At 39.3% G+C, this 23134-nt stretch overlaps 1 protein-coding gene across 5 annotated transcripts in view; it reads right to left on the reverse strand.

Annotated features, from left to right (window-relative positions):
• The window catches only part of NTRK2 (neurotrophic receptor tyrosine kinase 2), a 197731-nt gene that overhangs the window by 168864 nt on the left and 5733 nt on the right, over window positions 1-23134 (reverse strand). For all 5 annotated transcript variants that reach the window (XM_057370011.1, XM_057370015.1, XM_057370012.1 and 2 more), the window contains exons 2-4: window positions 9238-9312; window positions 8943-9014; window positions 2949-3017 (exon numbers count right to left, since the gene is read on the reverse strand). In XM_057370011.1, coding sequence (XP_057225994.1) covers window positions 2949-3017; window positions 8943-9014; window positions 9238-9312 — 216 coding nt within the window. The remainder of the gene's footprint in view (window positions 1-2948; window positions 3018-8942; window positions 9015-9237; window positions 9313-23134) is intronic.

Raw genomic sequence — 23134 nt, forward strand, 5'->3', positions numbered from 1 at the left:
AAAAAAGAAGGGCAGGGGGACACAAAGCATTCAGCTATGTGAAAGTGGAAGTTGAATCCTTTAGTCAGAAAGGTTAAGGAAGGCATGGTGAACCCTTTTATAAGGAGGGTGCCCCCGGAAAATGCAYGTGCTCCTGGCAAACTCAGTGCAATGCAAGCTACCAAGGTGACAACAGTTTCCATTTGGGAATTAAGCTCCGCATACATCAAGGATCCAGACTATCACAGGCAGGRGAGATCACTCAGGGGACTTGTGCCCACTTCATGAGTATAACTCAGAAGCACGTGGAGAATGGCCACTCAAGAAGCTCCGTTTTGTTTCATAAATCAAGAAGAGATTATAATTCATCTCTTCTACACCTGGGTCAGCACTCAGTGCCTCAGAAATGGCTTACTGCTGTGAAGTGGTAAATTCTTTATAGAGTCAAACAGTCGGGATTGTATGTGCTAACTCTAACAAACTTTTACCATAAAAAAGGATTTCACCTAATCTTTTAAATTCACCTGCTACAACACTCTAGAAAAATCCCACAGTAAAATCGCAGGCAATGTTATGAAGAAATACTAACTGAAAAAAATGCCCCTGAAATAGAAATTGACATGGTACACTGCAGAGAATTTAAACTACAGGTTAATAAACTTACCAAATTCTAGTTTTAAAAATGAATAAAACTACACAACAATGTAATGCAATTACATGCAAGTTAAACATGAACAGAAACATATGATGTCTGCATAAACAGTGACCACTGTTATTTTTTTCTTCTAYTGGCATGCATGTGATCCAATACAGTGGGTGAGCAAGAGTCTGTTCAAGGCATTGCATTACCAGGAGAATAATCATTCTTAAAAAAGTGTCAAGGGCATTTTCAATGTACAGAAGCTCGAATTTCTYACAGAATCTATGTTCATAAATGGCTCCTGAAAACAGAAAGTGCCCAAATCATAAAAATAATCATCAGGGTTTTGGGAGAACATACCCTGTTTACCCAAAAGCCATCTCAAGTTCTTTGAGACTTAACAGCTGCAGGGATCCTTAGAAGTGTCTGAAGGAACAATCTGCAGTGACAGAAGTCATCTGCTCGACTTTAATGTCACCACAGAATGGACAAAATTGTTTGTGCAAGACACGGCAYGTATATGATGATTCCTTGGGTCAAAACCTATGATATGCACTTCCATCTTCTGTCCCATCCTATGGCTTCCTGGCAAAGAGAAATTTTTCTTGACCRATGGCTAAGCAGTCTTATTCTTCCACCGTTTTATTTTGTGCTAAATACATCTTAAAAGATGGAGTTAGGCACATCACTGGCAGGATGCTGGAGGCATAATGACCTTCTACAGACTCTTGTGTGAAAGAAAAAACCTGACCTATGAAAAGCAAATTACGAGTCTTTATCTTGTTTGCTCTAATTTTACAGCTGCAGTTCATTTGTTCTAAAAGAAACCTTTCAAAGTGGCATCTCCTCTATAATACCTGGTGAATATCCTCTACAGTGCCTTATCCTGAGCTTTTCATCCATTTACATACTGACTTGCAAGAGTAGTAAAAGCACAAATATACTTGTTTGTCAGATTTCAGAGAAGATACTCAGAAGCTATTACGGCAACATTCATATTTCAGATTCACCTCTCAACACTCTTCTTTCCCTCCTGTTTCTGATCTTCCACCTGTGTATTAACCACCTATCAATAGAATGGTTCAACTATACTGATTTTTATCACTGTGTGTCCTTTTATCCTGCCACTTTCTTTCTTTCATTTCCCCCACTGCTATTTATCTCACGTCATCACAATGTTTGCAAAACTTCAGTTTGTCTACTCCTACACTCCCTTTCCCAAGCCCACAACCTCGATTTTGTATACCCTTTTTCTCTCACCTTTTACCTCATCATGCATTGCCTCCTCAAATGCTACTGTTTAACCTTCACACTATCCATTTTTCCCATGCCTGGCTCATTCCCGGTACCTTTCCCCGGCTTCTTCACACAGAATCAACAGAACAACAGGCATGGAGCAATGGGAGTACTTTGCCACTAGCTAGTCTCTTCATTAGAGAGCTCAGTGACTGTCAAGTTATGAAAGAAAATTCCAGTGAGTAGTGTTCCCTGGGTCATAAAGAAAATAATTATACCAACTTAATTATCAACAAGATATACCTAAGGGGCATAACCTCTTTCTGTGGCACTCAGATTTGCTCGTTTCATTCTCACATGCTCAAGTTTATCAGAAGAGGCCTAGGACTGCAAGTCTGGTGCTTCACACTTGGACAACTTCTGATTCTGCTCTGAGATCCAGGAGAGCAACCTCCCCCTTCTCCACAGCCCCAGCTCACCAGAGCTCCTGCAGGTTCTCTGAATATTAGCAGGGAATGCACAGGATGACTGAAATTTTGGAACATATACCAATAAGAAAATCCAGTTGATGTAACAGAACAAAACTGTTAATATCGAAAAAATCAATAAATAAATTTTTACCATGTCTTTCATTGCTAAATGATCATATGAACCACAGCGCAACTCAAGAATTTGAGAAAATAAAAGTACTCTGCAACAGAGAGACACAGGCATAGAAGCTGTGGTAGCCACTATAAGAATATGAGAGACAATCTTTACGTGAAGATGTACYGAAGACTGTATATTGACTAGTTCAAATATTTGATATAAACACCAGTAGTTTTGTGAGAAGTAATCTTAAAATCAAATATCCTAAAGCTGAAGGAAGAGGCTATTTTGACCTCTACATTGTTTTAAAATATATACCTAACCTTCCTGAAGCCCTGGAATGACAATTTCTCTGCATTTAAGTAACCARCATTGATCCTTTCTTTGGACCAGAATTTCACTCCTAATTCCTGACGGACCTCTGCCTTCAACAGAACAAACTTCACAGCGTTGTTCTTCCATKCCAGCCAAAAATAAGTTTGTATTTTAAGAAATGACAACTTACAGATCAGACAAACCCAGATGGCGAAAAGGCTTCTTGGACAAACTTGAGAGCTTGTTTCTGGATAAATTGCTAYGGCAAAAGAGAAAGATTGCATTAATTAGAATTGTTTCTTCTTACACTAAAAATACATTTTGTGTCTCTTGAAAAGCAATTAGAACTTGAACCAGCTCTAAAAGTCCTTAGACTTCAGTTGCAAGAGAATAGTGTGCAGTCTTTACAGTCTGAAGGGTTTCAAGGGCTTGAATCCAGTCGGCATCTAACGTCAAATACATTCAGAATCAAGCTTAACAGGGATCAATATTTTCACTTTTAGCACTTTGTCAACTGCAGAAAAGCAGCAGATTTAACTGTGTTTCAAAAGTATTTTGTAAAGTCCAGGTGTTAATTATATGCTCAATTTATTCATGTGAAATGGGTGTATCCCTTTCTTTGATGCTGCACCAAACTCTGTACTCATATAAGCCCTCCTCACATGCTAGCACACATCCACATCAGAGCTTTTTAGTTGTTCTTTTCAAATTGCATGTGCAATATGCACCCACATGGAAGATCAAAAGGAAAACTGTAAAATGCCTGTATTGGGGTTTTTTTATGTCAATTAAGCATTTATGATTTCCAGGGGCAATTAAGTGAAAGGTCCTCTCCCATTATGCAGAGCAAAGAAATGTTGATCTGAACCAAAAATACTCCTCCACTCTGAGGCTTACAAAATTTCTTTTTCCACCTCAAAGCAAAATCATGCTGTTTTTGCACTGTCTTATCAGTCTACCAATGAAAGATACTGAGCAGTAAATTCTTTACTGTCAGCAGTAAAGTGCAAATCTGTGTTATGAGCCAAAATACCATGAGTTTTACGTGGTATTATAAAGGCGCCATAGGGGCTCCACACTTGGAGTTGCATTGCATTTAAAACCAGGGATTAAATATCTTTTTTTTTTTTTTTTTAATCTGACTAAAGAACACCATGTTACTTCCCAGCTTTCAGTCATTGATTTCTGAGTACAAGATAATTTTCACAGAAATTACAAGTTGGATCTTCTACAAACATTTAGAACAGATTCTTAAAGAGATGATATATATATTTCCTCACTGATTCCTCCTGGCAAACAACAGTAAACTTATGTCTGAGGTTTACAAACTGACTGGTCCTTATGCGTGTGAGCAAAACATATGARCTACTACTTCATTAGTCAGGTGGACTGCACTGCCCTACAAGATGCTGGTGGAAATGTCTCATAACCCTGAATGAATTCAAGCACAATTTGCATACAGGACAGAAGTTGTGTTTAAGCAAAAATTGCCACCACAGGTTTTTTCCTAGTATGCTTATCCTCTTTGTTGGAAGGTTGAAGGAAAGAGGCTGGATCCTCATACTAACTTGGGCTTTTGCCTCTCGCATGGAGCCACATCAAATGTCATCCCTCCATGGGCCACTCTTCACTCACCACGCAGGAGAATTCCTCCTCTTCCAACTCCAACATGTGTGGAGGCCCCTGCRGTATTGCCAAAGCAGGCATGCACGTGCCTCTGTTACCCACATCACAAATAAATCCTACCTTTCCCAAAAGACAACCAGTGGGCTTTACCTGCTGACCACTGCCATAAATTTATCAGCTTATGGAATATTTTGACAGTAAATTCAATTTTCCATGTATTTTTCATAAAGTGAGYACTTTGTATTGACTATAGACTGCCTACATGTCTCCTTAATTCATGTTAAGTGAAAAAAAAATCACTGCCAGGTTTATTTTGAAGTAGTTAACAATCACACTTCCACTTTAATGGAASGAGAATATGAATTAGCTCCCCAATTCAACTACACACAAAAAAATTATGGTGAGTTGCCCAAAGAAAATCCATCTGGGTTTCTAAACAGTTTTTTTCTTACAGAAAAAAAAAGTTAAGAGCACAGAGCCTGGCCCCAAAGCAAACTTAAGGAGAGGACCAAATTCAGTCAAAAGCATGCCTGTATTTCAAATGCAAATATCAAGCTCACTTTAAACTTGCTAGGCCTAAGTCAGCTGAAAGCAAACCAGTGGCAATATCCAGTAGAACAAAACCAGACTGAGAATAAAGATTTACAGAGCATAAAGATTTACAGAGCTGGCAACATGGKCCATCGCCTATAGTGGTTCTGAAAAGCGAAGGCAAGAAAGAAGAGGTGGGAACAGACTGAGAACTGGGGGAAAGAGGTGCAGAAATGGCCATTTTGCCACACTCCGTCTCCCTCCTCCTGCCTATGGTTGGAACCAGCCCTGTGTGCAAACAAGGGGAAATCTGCAGTAAGGCTGGTCTCAAATGGTTTCCGTTGGCTGACTTACCTAAACCTGAACACTGTAGAGAAACAAATATATTTTAATACCTGGAGCTACATATATACTACACTCACAGTGTATGATCCAGCAATGCACTTAGATGCAGCATGGCACATAACAACAGTTATTTTTTAAAGTTTTTGGAAAAAGGCAGCRGCTGTGAAATGCTTTCACATTTAAAGGCACTGACAATATACCATGCAAGTGTATTACACAGGTCAATTAAATTACTGTTAGCAGCAGATAAGCTTATAAACTACAGCAATACTAAAATTAGACTGTTGGCTAACTTGAGTCTAAGGTCAGTGAAAACACCAGAATTAGATGAGCAAGGCTATTAATTACACTTTAATAGCATCTGTTAGGCCACTTATTTTCCTGCTGTTCATTATATTATTCAAATCTTCTCATGATAGGTAACTTYAGAAAGATACCTGGGCTACATAAGCTTTTCCAAGAACATAAGGAAATGACAAAAAAAGGCTTAAGAGAATGTGTTAATAAATTTCTTTTAAACTGATACTCTTGTGTGATTCATAAAATAAATACTACTTTCATATAATAGAGCTCCTTAATTATATCAAAAGTTTTTTCATAGAAAAAAAAAAAAGCTGTAATAGTATCATAGCAAAATTAATGCTTATACAGTTACATCAATCTTCAGAAAAATGCTTGGAGTTCTTGTTTTCTTTATAGGACAGTAAAAAATTTGTTTCGAAATTAAATGTAAGACTTCTCAAAGACCTGTACTCATAGATTACCTGTGCAAAATGAAATTACTTTACCTCTTAGCAATTTTCACTGTCCCAACCACAACAGGAGCTATACTTCCTTCATAGACAGTCAACAGGATTTTTATTGCTGATGACAACAAGCCATGATTCACTGGGGCTTTCAGAAACATTTTAGTGTGCATAATGACTTGCCAAAGAACACAAACAAATGCATTTTGCAGGAAAAACAGATCAGCCTTGGTAAAAAATACCTCCATACTTACTGCTTTGTCCTGTGCATCTAGAACAGCTGGTCCCACTTAATGTTTTCCATCTTATCTGGGTTTATCCTGTGTCTGCTAACATTACCAAATACTCACCAAAAGAAAACACAGTACGAGACTGGATGAGACCCTGGTTCATCATGTAAGTATTCTGCATCAAGATTTCATCTACATCAACTGAACAGATGTCAAGTCAGTCTAATTTGTTTCTAACAAGGAACTCCAGSAGATACATGCTGCCCATTTGGCCGCATGCTCCACTTGAAGCTCTTCCTATGGCTAAAATTTTTCAAAGGCATCTTATCCAAGTGGGTTCTGTAAAGCCTAGTGGCTCGTATGTACAGTGAYATTTTAAGTGTTAACTTTAGCAGGGTCTCTCTGTTCTGTTCAACAGACAGTTTTATGAAAACTTGTCTCTATAAATTTTGGTTAGAAGCAACCACTGGGGACAGACATACTTTGTGATTGCATGAAACCCATTTCCCTAAGGCAACAGGCAAAGAAGCCTYTCAAGAGGATCCAAACAGTTGTCTCACCTCCTGTGGTGTGTACTTGTCCAGATATCTGGGAAGGTCTTCCAAAATTTTATTAATCTTGCTCCAAACTAAACTCATTATTTCTCACACTGTACGTGTGATCATGGAGAGAACTGGTTATTTTCCTCATCGTAATTACTCTTCTTTTAAAGACAAGATGATAGCAGAAGCATGGARTCATAGAATAGTTTGAATTGGAAGGGACCTTTAAAGATGATCTAGTTCCAATCCCCCTGTGATGAGCAAGGACATTTTCAACCAGAGCAGCTTGCTCAGAGCCCTGTCCAGCCTAATTTTGAATGCTTCCAGGGCTGAGGCATCYACCACACTTCTGGGCAACCTGTGTTAATGTTTCATGAGTCTTAGTGTAAAAAACTTCTTTATATGTCATTTAAATCAACCCTCTTTCATTTTCAAATCATTATTCTTTGTCCTATTGCAATGATGCATGTTCCTTTTCAACCACCTTTTTATTGCACTGAACACACTCAGGCTCTGAGTCGCCTTTTATTATTGCTTTACAAGCTCCTAATGACTCCATTGCTCTTCTCAGCAGCTTCTTTCAAGATGAGTAGATTCACTGTCCTAATCTATATACAGTAGCCTAACAGATACCCTCCCAGCAACTACGGTAATGGGAAAAAGATGTAAAAATGTACCACAAAATTCCTTTTGATCCCAGTCTTGAATTTGCTTTGTTCTGCCTCGCTGCACAGAAGAGAGAATCTCTCTTCTCTCCCAGCAGAGTCACTAAATCTCTCTCTCAAAATGCTCCTCAGATAGTATGCTCTTTCTGTGTATTTCCACAGCTAGTGCACCTGGCTTTATRGAGTTTCCTAGTTTACAACCACAATGTGTGGAGCAACTTTTACAGAGGCAAACATTTGAATTTACTCTGGAAGACACTTCCCTTATACTACCAACCGATTACAGTAGAAGCTCTTTATTAATGACTACRAGAAGCAACGCAAGGTTTCACAGGTTCACGAGATCTGGTTCACACTCCTCTGGTAACTGTTCCACAATAAGGACAGCAGTGACCATATAGGCAGAAACAGACATTCATGTCCACTTCATTACATGAATTAATTGCTGCTCCTTCGAAAACACAGGTCAGAAGGTGATTCCATCTCATGAGCAGAGCAATCAAATCAACCCTGTGTTCTGATCAACAGTTCTTTCCTTCTACAAGGGAGTATCTGACAAAGCCAAGGCTTGGCATTATGTCTTCCCAATCTCACTTAGATAAAAGCAAAGAGTTAGGTTAAATGTTAAATATATATTCATGTTCATCTGTTGAAGATCTATGGACTAAAGCACACCCTTGGAATACTTAGCTAAAACAGGGTACTTGTGATGAGCTGAGCCACTCMCATGATCTCAAAGTTTTATATTACTAGAGCCAGTGTTTTCCATTGAAGTAGCTAAGTGAGCTACTCTATGTCTGTCCCACTAAAAGGCACAAAATTTGTACTAGAAAGAGAATTTTTGTAAGTTCAGCCTTTCTTAAATCTAAACCATAAGAAATCTAGGAAAACATAGTCAAAAAGCAGCAGAGATACTAATTCTGCTTCCTGAAGATCACACGAGCGTGTGAAAGAACCATAATTCCTATATTGTGCTCTGCATGCATTCATTCTGATCTTGAGTGAGCTTTCAGAGTGAGTCACCCTCGGGACTTCAGGTCATGGTCGTGTCACGGTCTCTGCACATGTACACTGGTCAGATGGTGTCAGATGTACTCCATGCATGCACCTCCTGCACTGCAGCTGCTAAAAATATGTTCAGCTCATCAAATCACACTAGAACCACATCACTGAGTGTGATGCACGGCACGGACATCACACCCTCAAGAGAGGCACTCTTTGTGCTACATTAGTTATCACAAAGACACAGCTGAAGCACTGTTAGAGATGGGATAATGAACTGAATGGTCTTTTCACACATTACGTTTTTATCATCTGCCAGTTCCTTACCATATATATCTAATTTAAGGGCAATTAATGATAGAGGACCATTCTAAGTCTGTCTTGTTGAAATGTTTTTTAATGAAGGGAATGCTAAGAGACAGAAGTAAATTAACAATAAATAAATTAGTATGAGTTGGGCAGTTTTGACTTAGAAGGCAGACACTATTCTTACTCACATGTATTGTAGGTTCACATTTTTCACAAATGCCTGACGGGACACAAATCTTAAGCCTGAATCTACCACAGTCCTGGGAAAAGAAATAAAACTGTTAGAATGWTTCATTTAAAATATAACGGAAAGCATAATGATAATAATTATTAAAAAAAAGAGTTTGGATGAAATCTCTATGAGGCTCAATTGCAAGATTCACAATTTTCCCCAGTAAACCACAAAGTTAGGCATACAGTTTGATATGGTCTCTACAGGCTTCTATAAAAGAAATACAGAAAAAAAATTTATCCCATACTCACAGATTTTTAAGTCCAATATAGTATCCAACTTCATTGTCGTTGATACTTTCCAATTTTCGCTGGTTTGCGATGTAACTGTTGAGAAAGCAAAGACAGAAAGAAGTATGTGAGCAGATCTTTCCATGGCTTTGAGTGTTCAGAGATCGTGCACTGATGTATGAAAGTCAGTAATGATTGCYGCCCTACTACAATTAGTTCTACGTTCTAATTAGACCAGCTGCCGAGTAAAAGTGCTCCTTAAAATCTTCCTCATCATTTCAATGGTACTTTGTGGGACAGGGGAACAGTTCAGTTTTATACAGCGGATATGAAGAAAGCAAGTCAACCTGAAGCCAAATAAAGCTGCATCACCATGTCACCATTCTCCAAGACACATGTCTTTACCTCATGGATTTAACAACAGCAAAGGGAACAAGTTCAAAGGCAGTAGTGGAGTTATCCCCATTTACAATGAGGGACAATCAGACTTCCCTAGTCTTTTCTTTCATGTTATTAACTTAATCCCTACTTAAATTTCTTTTTTTTTYCCCTGAAAAAGTAATTTCAGTTCTTTTTACAAGGTGTGGTAATGGGAAAACTGAGGAAAAAAAAAGGTTATACTTCATGATGATATATACACAAGCAGAAATTAAGAGAACCTGCCATACTAAACCAAAGTGATGAGTCCACGCACATGTCATCAATATCTGCCTAGAAGGATGTAGGCATGCAAGCCAGTCCTTTGTATTAACACTATGTGAGATCTATGAATAACCGGTGACATCCCACAGACTGGAAATTAAAATGTTCAAAGCGAATGTAACATTATTCCTTCTGCAGGAAGAAAAAGATTCACACTGCAAATCATTCAGTGCAGGAAGAAGAAATCAGTGGAAATGGCAATTTTTCTGACATTGTGGGAAGAAAAGTTTGCCTGATTTAAGGGATGTCTTACTTCGGAGTCCACACATTTAAAAAGATTAGCCCAGTCCAAGAAAAACTCAGAGATTGACATGTGTTCTCGTAAGCATCACAAGCTAACCAAAGATGCAGGTTCTCCTAAAAAGAATGAGACTTTCTTTGCTAGAAGAAAAATTTGCTTAATTCTAAGCATTTTTTAGAACTCGTTTGAAGGGAATTCTGGTGAATGCTCTCCCAAAGGCCATCCATGTACCCTAGCTGGTTTTGTTAAGAGAAAATCACTGTATTTCTAAAACCCAACAGAAGTCTGAGAATCACATAAGTTGGACTGGGCTCTCCTCCAAAGCTGCAGTGCTGACTTGGACTGTGTTCTTGCCATGCACCAGGAAAAGTAAAAAGTTTCCCCTAATGGGATCCATTGTCCCTTGGGAAAAAGAAAGGCAGTAAGGAAACAATGCCTGATGCTAGATGGAACACATTACTACAGCRTCATATGACATGACTGCTCTGCAAGACTTCTCAGAATAAGATTAACACAGTGTACCCATTAGAAGATGAGTCTTTTGCATTTTGTGTTTCCTTTCTTGAATTTTTAAGACAACCTGATTTACTATCTCAGCATTTACTAATCTATTTTGTTTGTTTATGGATTGGTACGTTGGTATTTGTTGCCAAGTAAAAGCCATTAATAGTATGTAACAATTTATGTATCCTTTCATCAAAGAGCCCTGCAAGTCAATGATCATACTTCCTCTAAACAGGCCATGAAGAACTCACCCTTTATTAAAATATCATTTTCTCTCTCACTTGGACCTCATGATGGCAAAAAAAGTTATGTAAGGAGTTTCACAGACCTAAAGTCCACCTTGGACACCTTCCTCATCCTGTCCTCAGTTATCAAGCAACAGGAATCCTGTCAAGGTCAGATAGAAATAGGGAATCACATAGGAGAAGGAATTGAGGAAAATTCCTGAGTGAAACACAAAGGGTGAAGAGATTCAGATTTAAAGAAAAGAAACAGTACCCAGCGATACTAGCTAAAGATTAAGCCATCCAAAAAAAAAAAAAAAAAAAAAAAAAAAAAAAAAAAAAACAAAAAAAACAAAATAAAACAAACAAAAAAAACCCAACCTGACAAACACTGCCAAAATGCAGATCCATCACTTAAATGCACGTCACCCATCCAAAACTGACTTGCAATTTTAATCACGCAAATATTGAACCAGAACMACTTTCTACAAGAAACTCCAGAACCTGACATAGCTTACAGTGTTGCACAACATTTTGTTAGTGTATTACATCCTGTGATAAGCCTCACTGTAAACAGCTCACCTCTGATGAAGCCAATGAAGCTACCACAATTTATATCAGACGACAATCTCAGTAGGAGCACACAATCTGTATAAAAAGATTGGTATTGGTCCACCGGGGAATAGACCAAACAGATCATATTTGGGWACTAGTAGCATGAGTTCATGCTATCTTCTTTCCTTCTTTCATTGCACCCCTTAGAAGAAAAGGTAGGTGGAGTAGAACAGGGCATTTTTTACTCTGAGCTGGTACTAGTTTCTTTAAGATGATTTCCTATCTCAAAGAACCAAAAGAAACCATTGCTTTTCCACAACCACACTGATAGGGAACCAGAAGAATTTCTGTCTAAATGCAGCTAACTCAATAAGAGTTCTGTGAAACACTTGTAAAAACACACTTGTTACAGAACACTACAGTAAACCAGATTTCACCTAGTCAGAAATCCTTGAAGAAAGAGTGGACAGACGTAATTTTCCATAAGCAGGTCACGTTCTCTTACGCTTCCTTACTTGCTTAACAAGCCTGTTTTAAGCTAAGCCTTTGCAGCTATGTCATTGTGAGAAAGAAAAGAATAGAGTGATGTAGCTGTACCCTGTAAGGGGAACTTGCTCTTCTGTTTAATTTAGAGGGAGATCTGGAAAAAAACCTCATCCTAACTGAAGTCTATTTTTACCTTCTTCACAACTACTCCACCTTAATGTTACTTATCATCAAACATTAATACTCTAAAAGCTTTGACTTGCAGTGGGCGACGCTGAGAAATGTAATTTGCCTACCTGCCCTTAAGAATATCCACCCTATTTTTTAACTGAACATTTTTACTGTAGCACAAAAGAAAAACATACTGACTCACGGCTGGCTGAAATCACGTGAAGAGCTTGGAAGCTCCCACAGCACAGCACAGCACAGCAGAGTGTAGCTTTGCCAGAACCTGGCTGGAGAGCACCAGACAGATCACACGTATCAGTTCACAAACACTGACTGCTGCCTCTAAATCAAACCCGCGGCTGCCTAGAAAGCTATTTGCTTGATTATACTGTAGCAATCTGCCTCTCCTTCAATGAGTAATCAGTAAACAATAATTGTCTTCAGACCCTTAATATTCTCATCGTAAACTGCTGATTAATTCTAATAACGGCATTCAGAATCACACACCTACTGACTGCACATTGCAACTTACAATAACAAGTTCATCTTGCCACACTTCAGCAGCTACACAATAGTGTCACATACTTACACTTCACTGCTGCAACATTTTGGAAAAAGTAGTTTACAATCCTACGCTACAAGAGTATGCTCCTCCAAATAAGATCTCCTTTAAGAGGATGATCTTCACTCACACTCATTACAAAAGTGAAAGYCTACAGCTAATGTACAACATCAGTGAAGAAACCTCTGAACAGAAAAAGCATTAAGAGAAAGTATGCTCTGATCTTTAAAGCCATCTAGATTATTTTATTCCTTAGTAGTTTCAAAAAARGATTTCATTCCAACTTTCAAATCTTTTACTTAACCTGAATAAAAATGGCCAGCAAAAACATGCCTTCCTAACTTACTTTATTTTCTCCCACTTAATGTATGTTAAGRTATACTACTCCATTTAGAGCTATAAGGACATGCTAGGAAAAAACCTAGCACATGCCAGTCTTAGCAACATAGATGCTAGCAAGTAACACTCTAGTGCAGCTCCAGAAGTATTTCGGTTGCCAGAAAACTCCCTTTTTGGGAAACATATTTTCTTAACACGCCAAAAAATAAATCAATTATGTGTCTAGCTGTAGTTCGTACAGCTGGGAAAAAAAGTTTTCAAAATTAATAAACACTCACTGGTGAAATGTTTCTGAACTCTGGGAAAACTTTATACTCCGAGTTACTTTTTCACTAAGTCTTTAGGGGAAAAAGGCAGCACACWTCAGACATTGTAATGTCAGTAGATGAATTACCATTTAATGACAAGTCATGTATGTCCCTAGTCTACACTACTGTGAGAGCTGTATGTCAACACTGACCACGAACACTGCAAACTTCCCTAGTGMTGTATCTTCTTACACATGCAAATGTCCTACCAAGTTCATCAAAAGATAGTCTAAAACTACCTTTTCAGMATTTTCAACAAACTTGGGCTGATTCATTGTTATGCATTAAGATCACATAAAATTTGTAAGCTTGATACAATACTTGATGAAACTTGGGCATATTCCAATAGGTTTCATTTTCAGCCCCTCTGAAAGCAAGTTTAAAATAATACTCGGGTGGTGTGAACTCACATAGTTGGAAACTGAAGGACAGTGCTACACAATATTGCATATCGGGAATTTTAAGTGTCAGACAGATGCAGGCATCAGTGGTATAATCTCTGCTCAATCAAGAAATCTTTTTACAAAGGACCAAGCTTCCTCTGGGAAAGAAACTCCTCACAAGCAATAAGCATGATATAAACACCTAAAATCAAACAAGTTTTCTACAGATATATTTTGTTGGCTAGACAGCTGACACAAAATAATAGACACAGAGATACATATATATGTACACAAAAAGTAACTCTTTTATTTTGGGATAGGCTTTTTTTTATTCACTTTAGCAACTAGTGCATATATTTGTGTCAAACATATATTGGTTATTGAGGTTGTCACTTTCTACTCATTAGCATTGGATTGGTAGGTTTGCAAAAGCTACAGTATTAGTAATGTTTATAATTGTAAGCCACTTGCATTATTAATTTTACATTCTAATATCTTTTTCTTAAGACAGCTAAGGACGTGGTGTTTTTCTCCCATGCAAGCTGTTAACACTCCCTACAGATATACAAGCTTACTCCCATTATTTCATTCCATTTTGCTTTCTCCATCTGGTACCATAAGTGCAAGATTTCATGGTGATGACTTCAGGAAACAGAATTTCTACTATTAGAGGAGCATGCCATAACTCAGGAAAGATGCAGTGTGTCAAGCCAATCCATGGGGTAACTTATCCAGAATTTTACGAGTGCTAAAACCCTTCCATGGCTGTCCAGTATCTCCAGACAAATGCTGAGCAACTGCTGTGGTGGTATTTTTTTTTTTTTTAAACCATGAATCACCCTGCATTTCACAAAGAGTGAAAAACTGGTTGCCACTATCACAGGTTCCCTAAGGGTTTTTTTTCCTCACATTTAAGAGTATTTAACCACAAGTCACAGAAGACTACAGGAAACAGCTTTCCACGTGCCAGTACAGCAGCTCTGGAGACAATATAATTAACTCTGGGATCTTTCTTTACAGACACAGATATGCCCATTTTTTGAGCAAGTCCTGCACTACACACRTCCACACTCAGGTAACACATTGCTCAGGATTATCTGGAACTCAGCATCTCACAGGCAAGGTCAGAGATCAGTTAATTTCAAGAATTCCCTGTTCTTGGCATATGGTTATGCCAATTGCCAGGAGGCAGCAGGGCCCAGACATGCTGCTTCACAACAATATATTATCCAATTAGTAGCACATAGTTGCCACTGAAAATTGATTCTCCAAAGCCATCATTCTGACCAATTARTGCCAACCCACCAGTTTAAAGCAGAAGAAAATGGGAATTCAGTGGAGGTACCAATCTTGTTTTGGCACTGCAGGAGCAGATCCATGCTCTTGCTTACTACTACAACTGCCTGGGTAATGGAAAGTCCATGGTTGCCAGCCAAGCTTAGTTGCCCCTTTATAGCATGAAGGCAAAAGTGAAAATAAATTAATATTCCTGAAAKGCAAAGTTTAAAGAAAGTCACTTTAAGTCAGGGAAAATGAAATGTAACACACCCTTAGACTTACGTTTTTGGTTTGGCTTCAAGGTGCTTGTTTTATTCTCTTCAGATAGCAGACTACCGAATCAAGCAAAATCTCAAGATATTTCATGCAGCTTTCCAGATTTAAGATTTATGCCCTTGATGAGCTCCACCTTTAGAAATACTTTCCCCCAAATGTATGCAGAGTTTACATAAGTATTTTCTCCATTCAGAGACCTGGCCTCCCCTTTGACATCCCTAAATTTGTACATTCGAAATCACATCACRACATCAATTTCCGATGTTTTTCCAGGAAGACATGACAGCTAAAGACTAGTTTTTCCTTAGCAAGTATACTTTGGAAATGTCGATATTATTTTTTATTGTCAGAAGSAAGCATCAGCAGGTCGAACAATGACCTATTTATTCTGAAAGATATATCCTAATCTCTGACCTTATACTTATCTTCAAAACATAAGTATGAAATAATCTATGCAGGCTGCTACGAAGAGACTTAAACTCCCATACAGTCCCTTTACAATATATATGCTAAAAATCACACAGAAAATTAACATATGAAAGGAGAGCACTGAATGTGGCTTTCCTTATTTCTCAACCGAAAGCAGACATATGACTAATCTTTATTATTATTGTTGTTGTTGATGATGATGTTATTATTTCCTTGCAAGGAAGAAAGAACATCTCAAATGAATAAATAAATACAAATATACGTGGCATTTCTTTCTCCTGCAGAACCACCTAGTCTTCAAATGTAGTAATGCAAATACTCTTTTCATCACTTGCATACACCATCTCTATAGCTGTCACTGGCCTTAATGCAAATGAGAATGGAAAAACATCAGTTCCTCAAGAGCACAGTAAGATTTCACATAACCATCYTTTATATGCATCTTTTTAAGTCCCTTAGTAAATCAAAACATTAAAGCTTCTTGGTTGCTGTCAAAACCTTGGAATTCTTTTCTTTTCAGGTGCCTATGCTCAGACAGCGACTTTCTGGAAGACACATCTGAGGTAGCAGCACATACTTCAGAGTTAGATAGCACTCCTGACATAAATCAGAATCCCTCACAACAGTTTTTTCCTGTCTCTGGGTTTTGACATGTTCAATATTCCTTGACTCTTTCATTCAACATAAGAAATTCCTTCTGAAATCTCCTTTGAGGTCAGTCTTCTCCCACATATACAATTCCCACTGTTTGACATTAATATTTGGCTTTATTCAGTTTAAAATTACTGGCTCTCAGAATGTCAAATACTCCAATCAATCTGCTCTGGATCATTGGATCATCAAGATAAATGTGTACATGCTATCCTGTCCACTGTCTCATTCACTGCATGCAATGCATTTCAGATCAAAAGGTAGCATTTCCAAATGATGGAGCAAAGTTGCAAAACTTAAAGCCATCTATCCAGGCAAATCCAGCTATATCCTGTTAATACATTAAATTTGCTGAAAAATTTGACATCTCAAACAATAGTCCCTTTTCCATAAGACAGCAAAAGGTTTCTTTCTTCTGTTTTTATTTAAGTTTTGAGAGACTACATAACCTCTATCTCTTTTCTGTGCAATTATTACGCAGAGAATCCAACTGGTAGATGTTTTTCCATGTTTAAAATGATACCACCTGCTGTCTTGGTTCTCAATGGGTTTCCTTGACTCCTTCCCAAGACCTGTGAAACATCTTCCGTAGCCCGGGTCACAGGTCTGCATCTTCTCCAAGACATTCCTGTCTCTTAATGAAAAAGATACATGAATAGAACTTCACATTACATTACTGAAACATTCCAGAAGGGTTATGGGTTGTCCTTTGGACTTCCACAGTACTCACTCTCCTGATATTTACCCCTTTCTAGCACCAGAATAGGTTGCCACCTTTTGTATGTTCACACCAATCTTTCTGTTTAYATTTAGCCAATGCATTTTTCAGAGAGCATTTGAACAGCACCTGTATTGCCTTTCAGAGGCATTCTTCACTGTTTCACATTTATGTGCTCTTCACAGTTTCCTGTTTCACTTTATCACATTTATTTACATTACTGTATGATTCCACTTCCCATTTTTSGTTGGCCAATCTTTTGATTTCATAGCTTCTTCCATTAGCATTATTCCACTTGAGAAATCCTATTCTTCATTTAATATAAGTAGTTTCTTACTTGTACCGCATATATTAGCATAATTATGTGCTTATTAAATTTTCTGCACAATTGTCAGAATGCAGTGTATTTCTGATACTCGTGCTGACTGCCCCATTGYTGCTACTACTTCCACAACTTTCCACATTCCTGTACTGGACCAGTTTGATTCTAGGCAAACTTTCTGTTGCATTCAAAGATCCATCCTGTGTCTGTCTTTCAGTTTACTCTTTGTATTTCTGTTTGTTCTGCTACGTGACATGCATGCAATGCCCCTCCTAGACTATAATCAACTTGTACTTAAAGCCTGCTCATAGAAGTATTTGTTGTTAGTAGAGTRTAACGAAAATACTCTTTTGTAAGCATTACAATAATAATACAAACTCAAATATCCACCTGAATAGTTTCAAATCTTAGAACACCTCTACCATTTTACCTCCAAACAAAACTTTCACTTAGCATGCACCTGTTCCACAAGGTGACATCTTTTGCTACATCTCTGCAAAGTGTAGCACTACTCCTCCACTACTTCTGCAAAGCTGCCTTCTTTTCACCACCACTACTCTCACAGCATTCATTATTTACCTTTACAGCTTTGTCCCTGCCATTGTTTATGAGTAGAATAGTATTTATCTCATGCTCCAGCCAGTTTCTGTTCATGGTTCTCATGACCACACCCCAGTACTGTACACACCTTTCAGCATTCCTCCATCCTACATGCCCTGTGCAGCACTGCCCCTATCCCAAGACAGACATGGTGATGGTGAAGTGTTCACCTGCAAAATATATCAGGCAGACATTTTGATGATACCTCCAACTGTTGGGACTCTCACTTCCTAAGTCTTTMATTTCAGATACCCAGTGCAAAAAGAAACACTGCTAACAAGTTAAATTCTTCATTAAAAGACATGAGAACATGAAGAAATGCTCCAAAGCAGGGAAACACACTGCATGCAACCAAACCATGTAAACAGAAGGAACAACTGCCCTGTCTCCATGCAAATAGGAAAGCCGTGAACAGTTAGGAGAAATGTTCAGGGCAAGAAAGAGTCTTCCTTCCACACACACCAATCTTTAAGACATCTATTTCTGCACCTGTGCTACCTTCATATCCCCTAAATGACATAGTTTCAGGCAACACGACAGTCATAGCACACAAACACGATCCAGGATTTGTAGTGATATCTATAGCAAAAGCAGTATCCAGCATTAATATTCATCTATTTAGGTGCCTTGATGTCCCATGGATCTGTGCCAATTCAAAATGCTTGTAATCCATTCTAATTTTGTTATTTTTATAAATAATGGCAAAAGCACCACCAGCCAATCAAGGGAGGGAATAGTCCAGATTTACTCTCTGCACAGGCCCCACCTTGAATATCGTGTGCAATTTTGGGCACCACAATATAAGAAAGACATTAAATATTAGAGAGCTTCTAAAGGACAGCAAMAAAAATAATGAGGGGACTTGAGGGGAAGTATGAGGAGTAGCTGAGGTCACCTGGAGAAAAGGAGGCTGAATTCAGACCTCATCAGTCTACAGCCTCCTTGTGAGGGGAAAAAGGAGAGCACCGATGTATTTTCTACGGTGACCAGTGACAGGACCCGAGGCAATGGCCTGAAGATGTGTCTGGAGAGGTTTTGGTTGGATATTAGGAAAAGGTTTTTCACCCAGAAGGTGGTTGGGCCTTGGAACAGGCTCCCCAGGGAAGGGGTCACAGCACCAGATTGACAGAGTTCAAGAACTGTTTGGGCAATGYTCTCAGGGACATGATGTGACTTTTGGGGATGGTGCTGTGCATGGCTAGAGGTTGGACTTGGTGATCCTTGTGGGTCCGTTCCAACTCAGCTGATTCTGTGATTCCATGATACGTACACAATACAGCTTACTTACTAGCACTCAAAACACTTAAAGCATATTCTTATGTACACTACATAGTTAGACCTTGGAGTCAACAAAACTGCTCCCAGCTGGAGAGTACAGAATATATGTTTACCAGGTGAAGAGCACGCTATGTATAACACGTTTCAAAACATGTTTCTAAAAATTAGAAGAGACAAGACTAGAGAATAGGAGATGAATATGCAATAGAGTACTCACCCACCTAGTGGGTTGAAAAAAAGGGAAAAAAAAAAAAAAAGGACATCTCTGTATGAGGTTGAAGATCACAGATTGGAGGAAATTATGTAAATAATGCTCCAGCAGCACCCAGGGGTACCAGATTCAATTCCTTCTTCTCCCAAAGGGAATATTATTCCATTTTCCCAGAAAATACCATACTAACAAAGCAAACCGAAAGAGAGCAATCACTACCTTACCTGTTTTGGTGTTCTCATTTTTGCTGTGAAGCAGGAGCAGGAACTAGCTGTCTCACTACACAAATAACCATCACAACCTCTTGGCTAAACAGACTGTCTTTCTCTCTGACCCAAAAGCACATTTGAATATTCTATGCCAAGGAAGGCAACTCATACACGAAGAACCAAGGCAAACCCACATCTGTACACCATACAGGACCAGCAGTTAAGATGCTGACATGCAAGACCTTGGTTCAGACCCATGTTCTGCTTCTAACAGAGCAGCTCTTCACATGCATGCTGAAACAATTTACCTAGGACCACAAAATCATTTTTCTCCACAATATGACTCTGCCTGCTAAAAGGAAGGTCTTGCTTTTGCCCCTCATCCCAGTGAACTAAGGCCCCAACATTTCTTAATAGTCAGTGGAGATGGAAGAGCATAACTCCATCGTGTAATGTGCAGGAAGAACCTAATTTAGCYTCTTGAATCACTTCCTGGAAGAAGTGAGTTCTCCACTGCAGAGAGTAACCAGCTAAGTGCCTTCACTATACAGTTAGTAGGGAGATGCCAGATTCTAAATGCCAAGGCCTGGGACAGTCCCAGACATGATTAGTAAGTCCAGCGCATGACACCCACCACACATGCTGTGGAAAAGTCTCACAGACCATACCATGTAGTTCTGACATGCCCAGTATGTGCACATGATTTATCTGCATATGCTTGCTGTGCCRTCTGGCATTCAGAGAACCAGACAGTTGTTGCAAAAGAATGGGAAATGTCACATCCTATGCACTCTTCATATGCCTCTTATTGTGCAACATGGGGTACCCATGCTCCACATGACACCCGCTGAACACAGCCCTACATAGCTCTGCAGGTATGCTCAGGAAATTAAAAAGGTAAAACTACTTTTATTTACATCTAAAACTGAAGATTTCTTTTGGCTCAACTGTCAAACCAAGAGGAAAAATAGGCAACTTTTCCAGCCTGTATACCGATCCTTCATAAGGAGCTCAGAAGTGTTGCCATTTCACTGTTTGTCTGTTTCAGCTGACCTAACTTTGATTAATGCATTGTCTTTCTTTTATTTATACATCAGACAACTGTGTACAGAGAACCAAGTAACCAGTGTAACCTGTGAATCCAGAACAGGAATTGAAGCCGTGACCTTTTTCACASGTAGAGGTTTATTTCAAAGTAAAATTATCTAGAACATTGTAAAAGGCTCCTTCCCAAAATACTCAGTCTAAGCTTCCATTTACCTCAATGTATTTAGTATTCATACAGAATGAAAACATGTGAAAGGCAAAAAAAGTTGCAAGTCAAAAACACWTTAAGTAATCGAGCAACAAGCTCCCTCTCTTCCAAACTTAATAAAGGCAGGAAAATGCTTGAATCGAGGTTATTTTCATCCTTATATATGTACTCTAAACTGTGCTGGTGAAACACTAACTCCATCCATTTTTGTCACTGACTTTACAAAGGCCAGAATCCTAGCCTCAGCTTCCCCCTGCAGTAAATTGCATCTAACCACCTTGCTGGATCAGGACTCGTTTGCTTTAGCAAAGTAAAGTTCAAGTTACACCATTCAAAGATTAYAATCTCTCAAAGTGCCTCTGAAAATACATTGGACACCTCTGGCCTGTTTCCTTCCATTTTATCTTACTTCTGGATAAAAAAAAAAATTCAGACCTTGTCTAGGATCAAAAGAATATTGACCTGAAAAGTGATCTTCAAGAATTTATCCTAGCAATGCAAACTCAACACAAAAACATATGCAGCTGAATTGGTATTAAAAATATTTAAGTTTCTATAGCATCTGTCAATGGTCAACACTCAAAGCAGGTAACTTTCTTACAAGAAAGTAACAAAAAATTTCCATGCTATGGCTCCTTTTCTGTAAGTCCACTACAGCTGCACAATGTGACCATGAAATGATTGTGAAATTCAGCACCTAGCATGAAGCAAGCAGAGCACCAAGTAAGATTGAAATCCTGGATTTCAGGAGAGATCACTTTAGCTCTTCAAGGATCTTCTTGGAAGAATCCCACAGAAACAGGCCCTGCAGAGAAGAGGGATCCAAGAGAGCTGGTCAATTAATATTCAAGAATCACATTCTCCAGGCTCAAGACTAATGCATCCTGATGAGTAAGAAAAGGACTGAAGAGAGGAAGACAGCTTCACGGATGAGCAAAAAACTCTTGTCAAAAGTGACGCACAAGCAGGAGATACAGGAGGTGAAAGCAGGAAGAGGCCACTTGGAACAAATACTGAGATGCTGTCCTGATGGAATGTTTTCACAAGTGCTGAGGGAGCTGGCAGACACCCTRGCTGGGCTGCTCGCATTTGTCCTGGAAAAGTCATGGCAATCAGGAGAGGTGTCTGAGGAGAACTTACAGMAAGAAAGTAAATGTCACCCCAATCTTCAAAACGGGCACAAAGGAGGACCCAGTCAGCCAGTCTTGCCTCACCTTGATCCCTGGAAAGACGATGGAGTGCCTCATTCTGGAGACCATCTTTATCCACATGGATGTCAAGAAAGTCATCAGAAGTAGTCAGGATGGATTCACCAAAGGGGAATCATACTTGACCAACCTGACTGCTTTCCATGATGGGACAACTACCTGGATAGATGAGGGRAAAGCAGTGGCTGTTGTCTACCTCGACTTCAGCAATGATTTACACACTGTCTAATATGATATCCTTCTAGGCAAGTTCAGGAAGCATGAACTAAATGAAGGGACAGGGAGGTGGATTGASAACCTACTGAACAGCAGATCCCAAAGAATTGCAATCAGTGGCAGAGAGTCTGGTTAGAGGCTGTCACAAGTGSTGTCCCCCAAGGGTCARTACTGGGYCCAGTGTTGTTTAATTTGTTCAGCAGTGACTCGGACCAAGGGACAGATGTCTCCTCATCAGGTCACTGTGACACAGAGTGGGAGCAGTGGCCAATACCCAGAGGGCTGAGCAGCCCCTCAGAAGGACCTCAACAGGAGGAGAGATGAGCAGAGAGAAACCTTCTGAAATTCAACAAAGGCAAATGCAGGGTCCTGCACTGGGGAGGAGCAGCCCCAGGCACCAGCACACGCTGGGGCTGATCTGCTGGGAAGCAGCTCTGTGGGGAAGGACCTGGGGGTCCTGGTGGACAACAAACTGTCCCTGAGCCAGCAGTGTGCCCTGGTGGCCATGAAGGCCAAGGGTGTCCTGGGGTGCATCAGGAAAAGCATGGCCAGCAGGACAAGGGAGCTGATCCTTCCCCTCTGCTCAGCCCTGGTGAGGYACATCTGGAGTTCCATGTCCAGTTCTGGGCTCCTCAGGAAACGAGAGACATGGAGCTCCTGGAATGGGTCCAGCAGAGCTCTACACAGATCATTAAAGGACTGGAACATCTCTTGTCCACATGGAAATGCCTGTTCAGTCTTGAGAAGAGATCATTCAGAGGGGATCCTGTGAATGTATGCGAGTGTCTGCACGAA

This window comes from Malurus melanocephalus, unplaced genomic scaffold (genome assembly GCF_030028575.1).
Source record: "Malurus melanocephalus ecotype Western Australia unplaced genomic scaffold, MMel_1.1 scaffold_117, whole genome shotgun sequence".
In the NCBI taxonomy this organism is placed as follows: Eukaryota; Metazoa; Chordata; class Aves; order Passeriformes; family Maluridae; genus Malurus; species Malurus melanocephalus.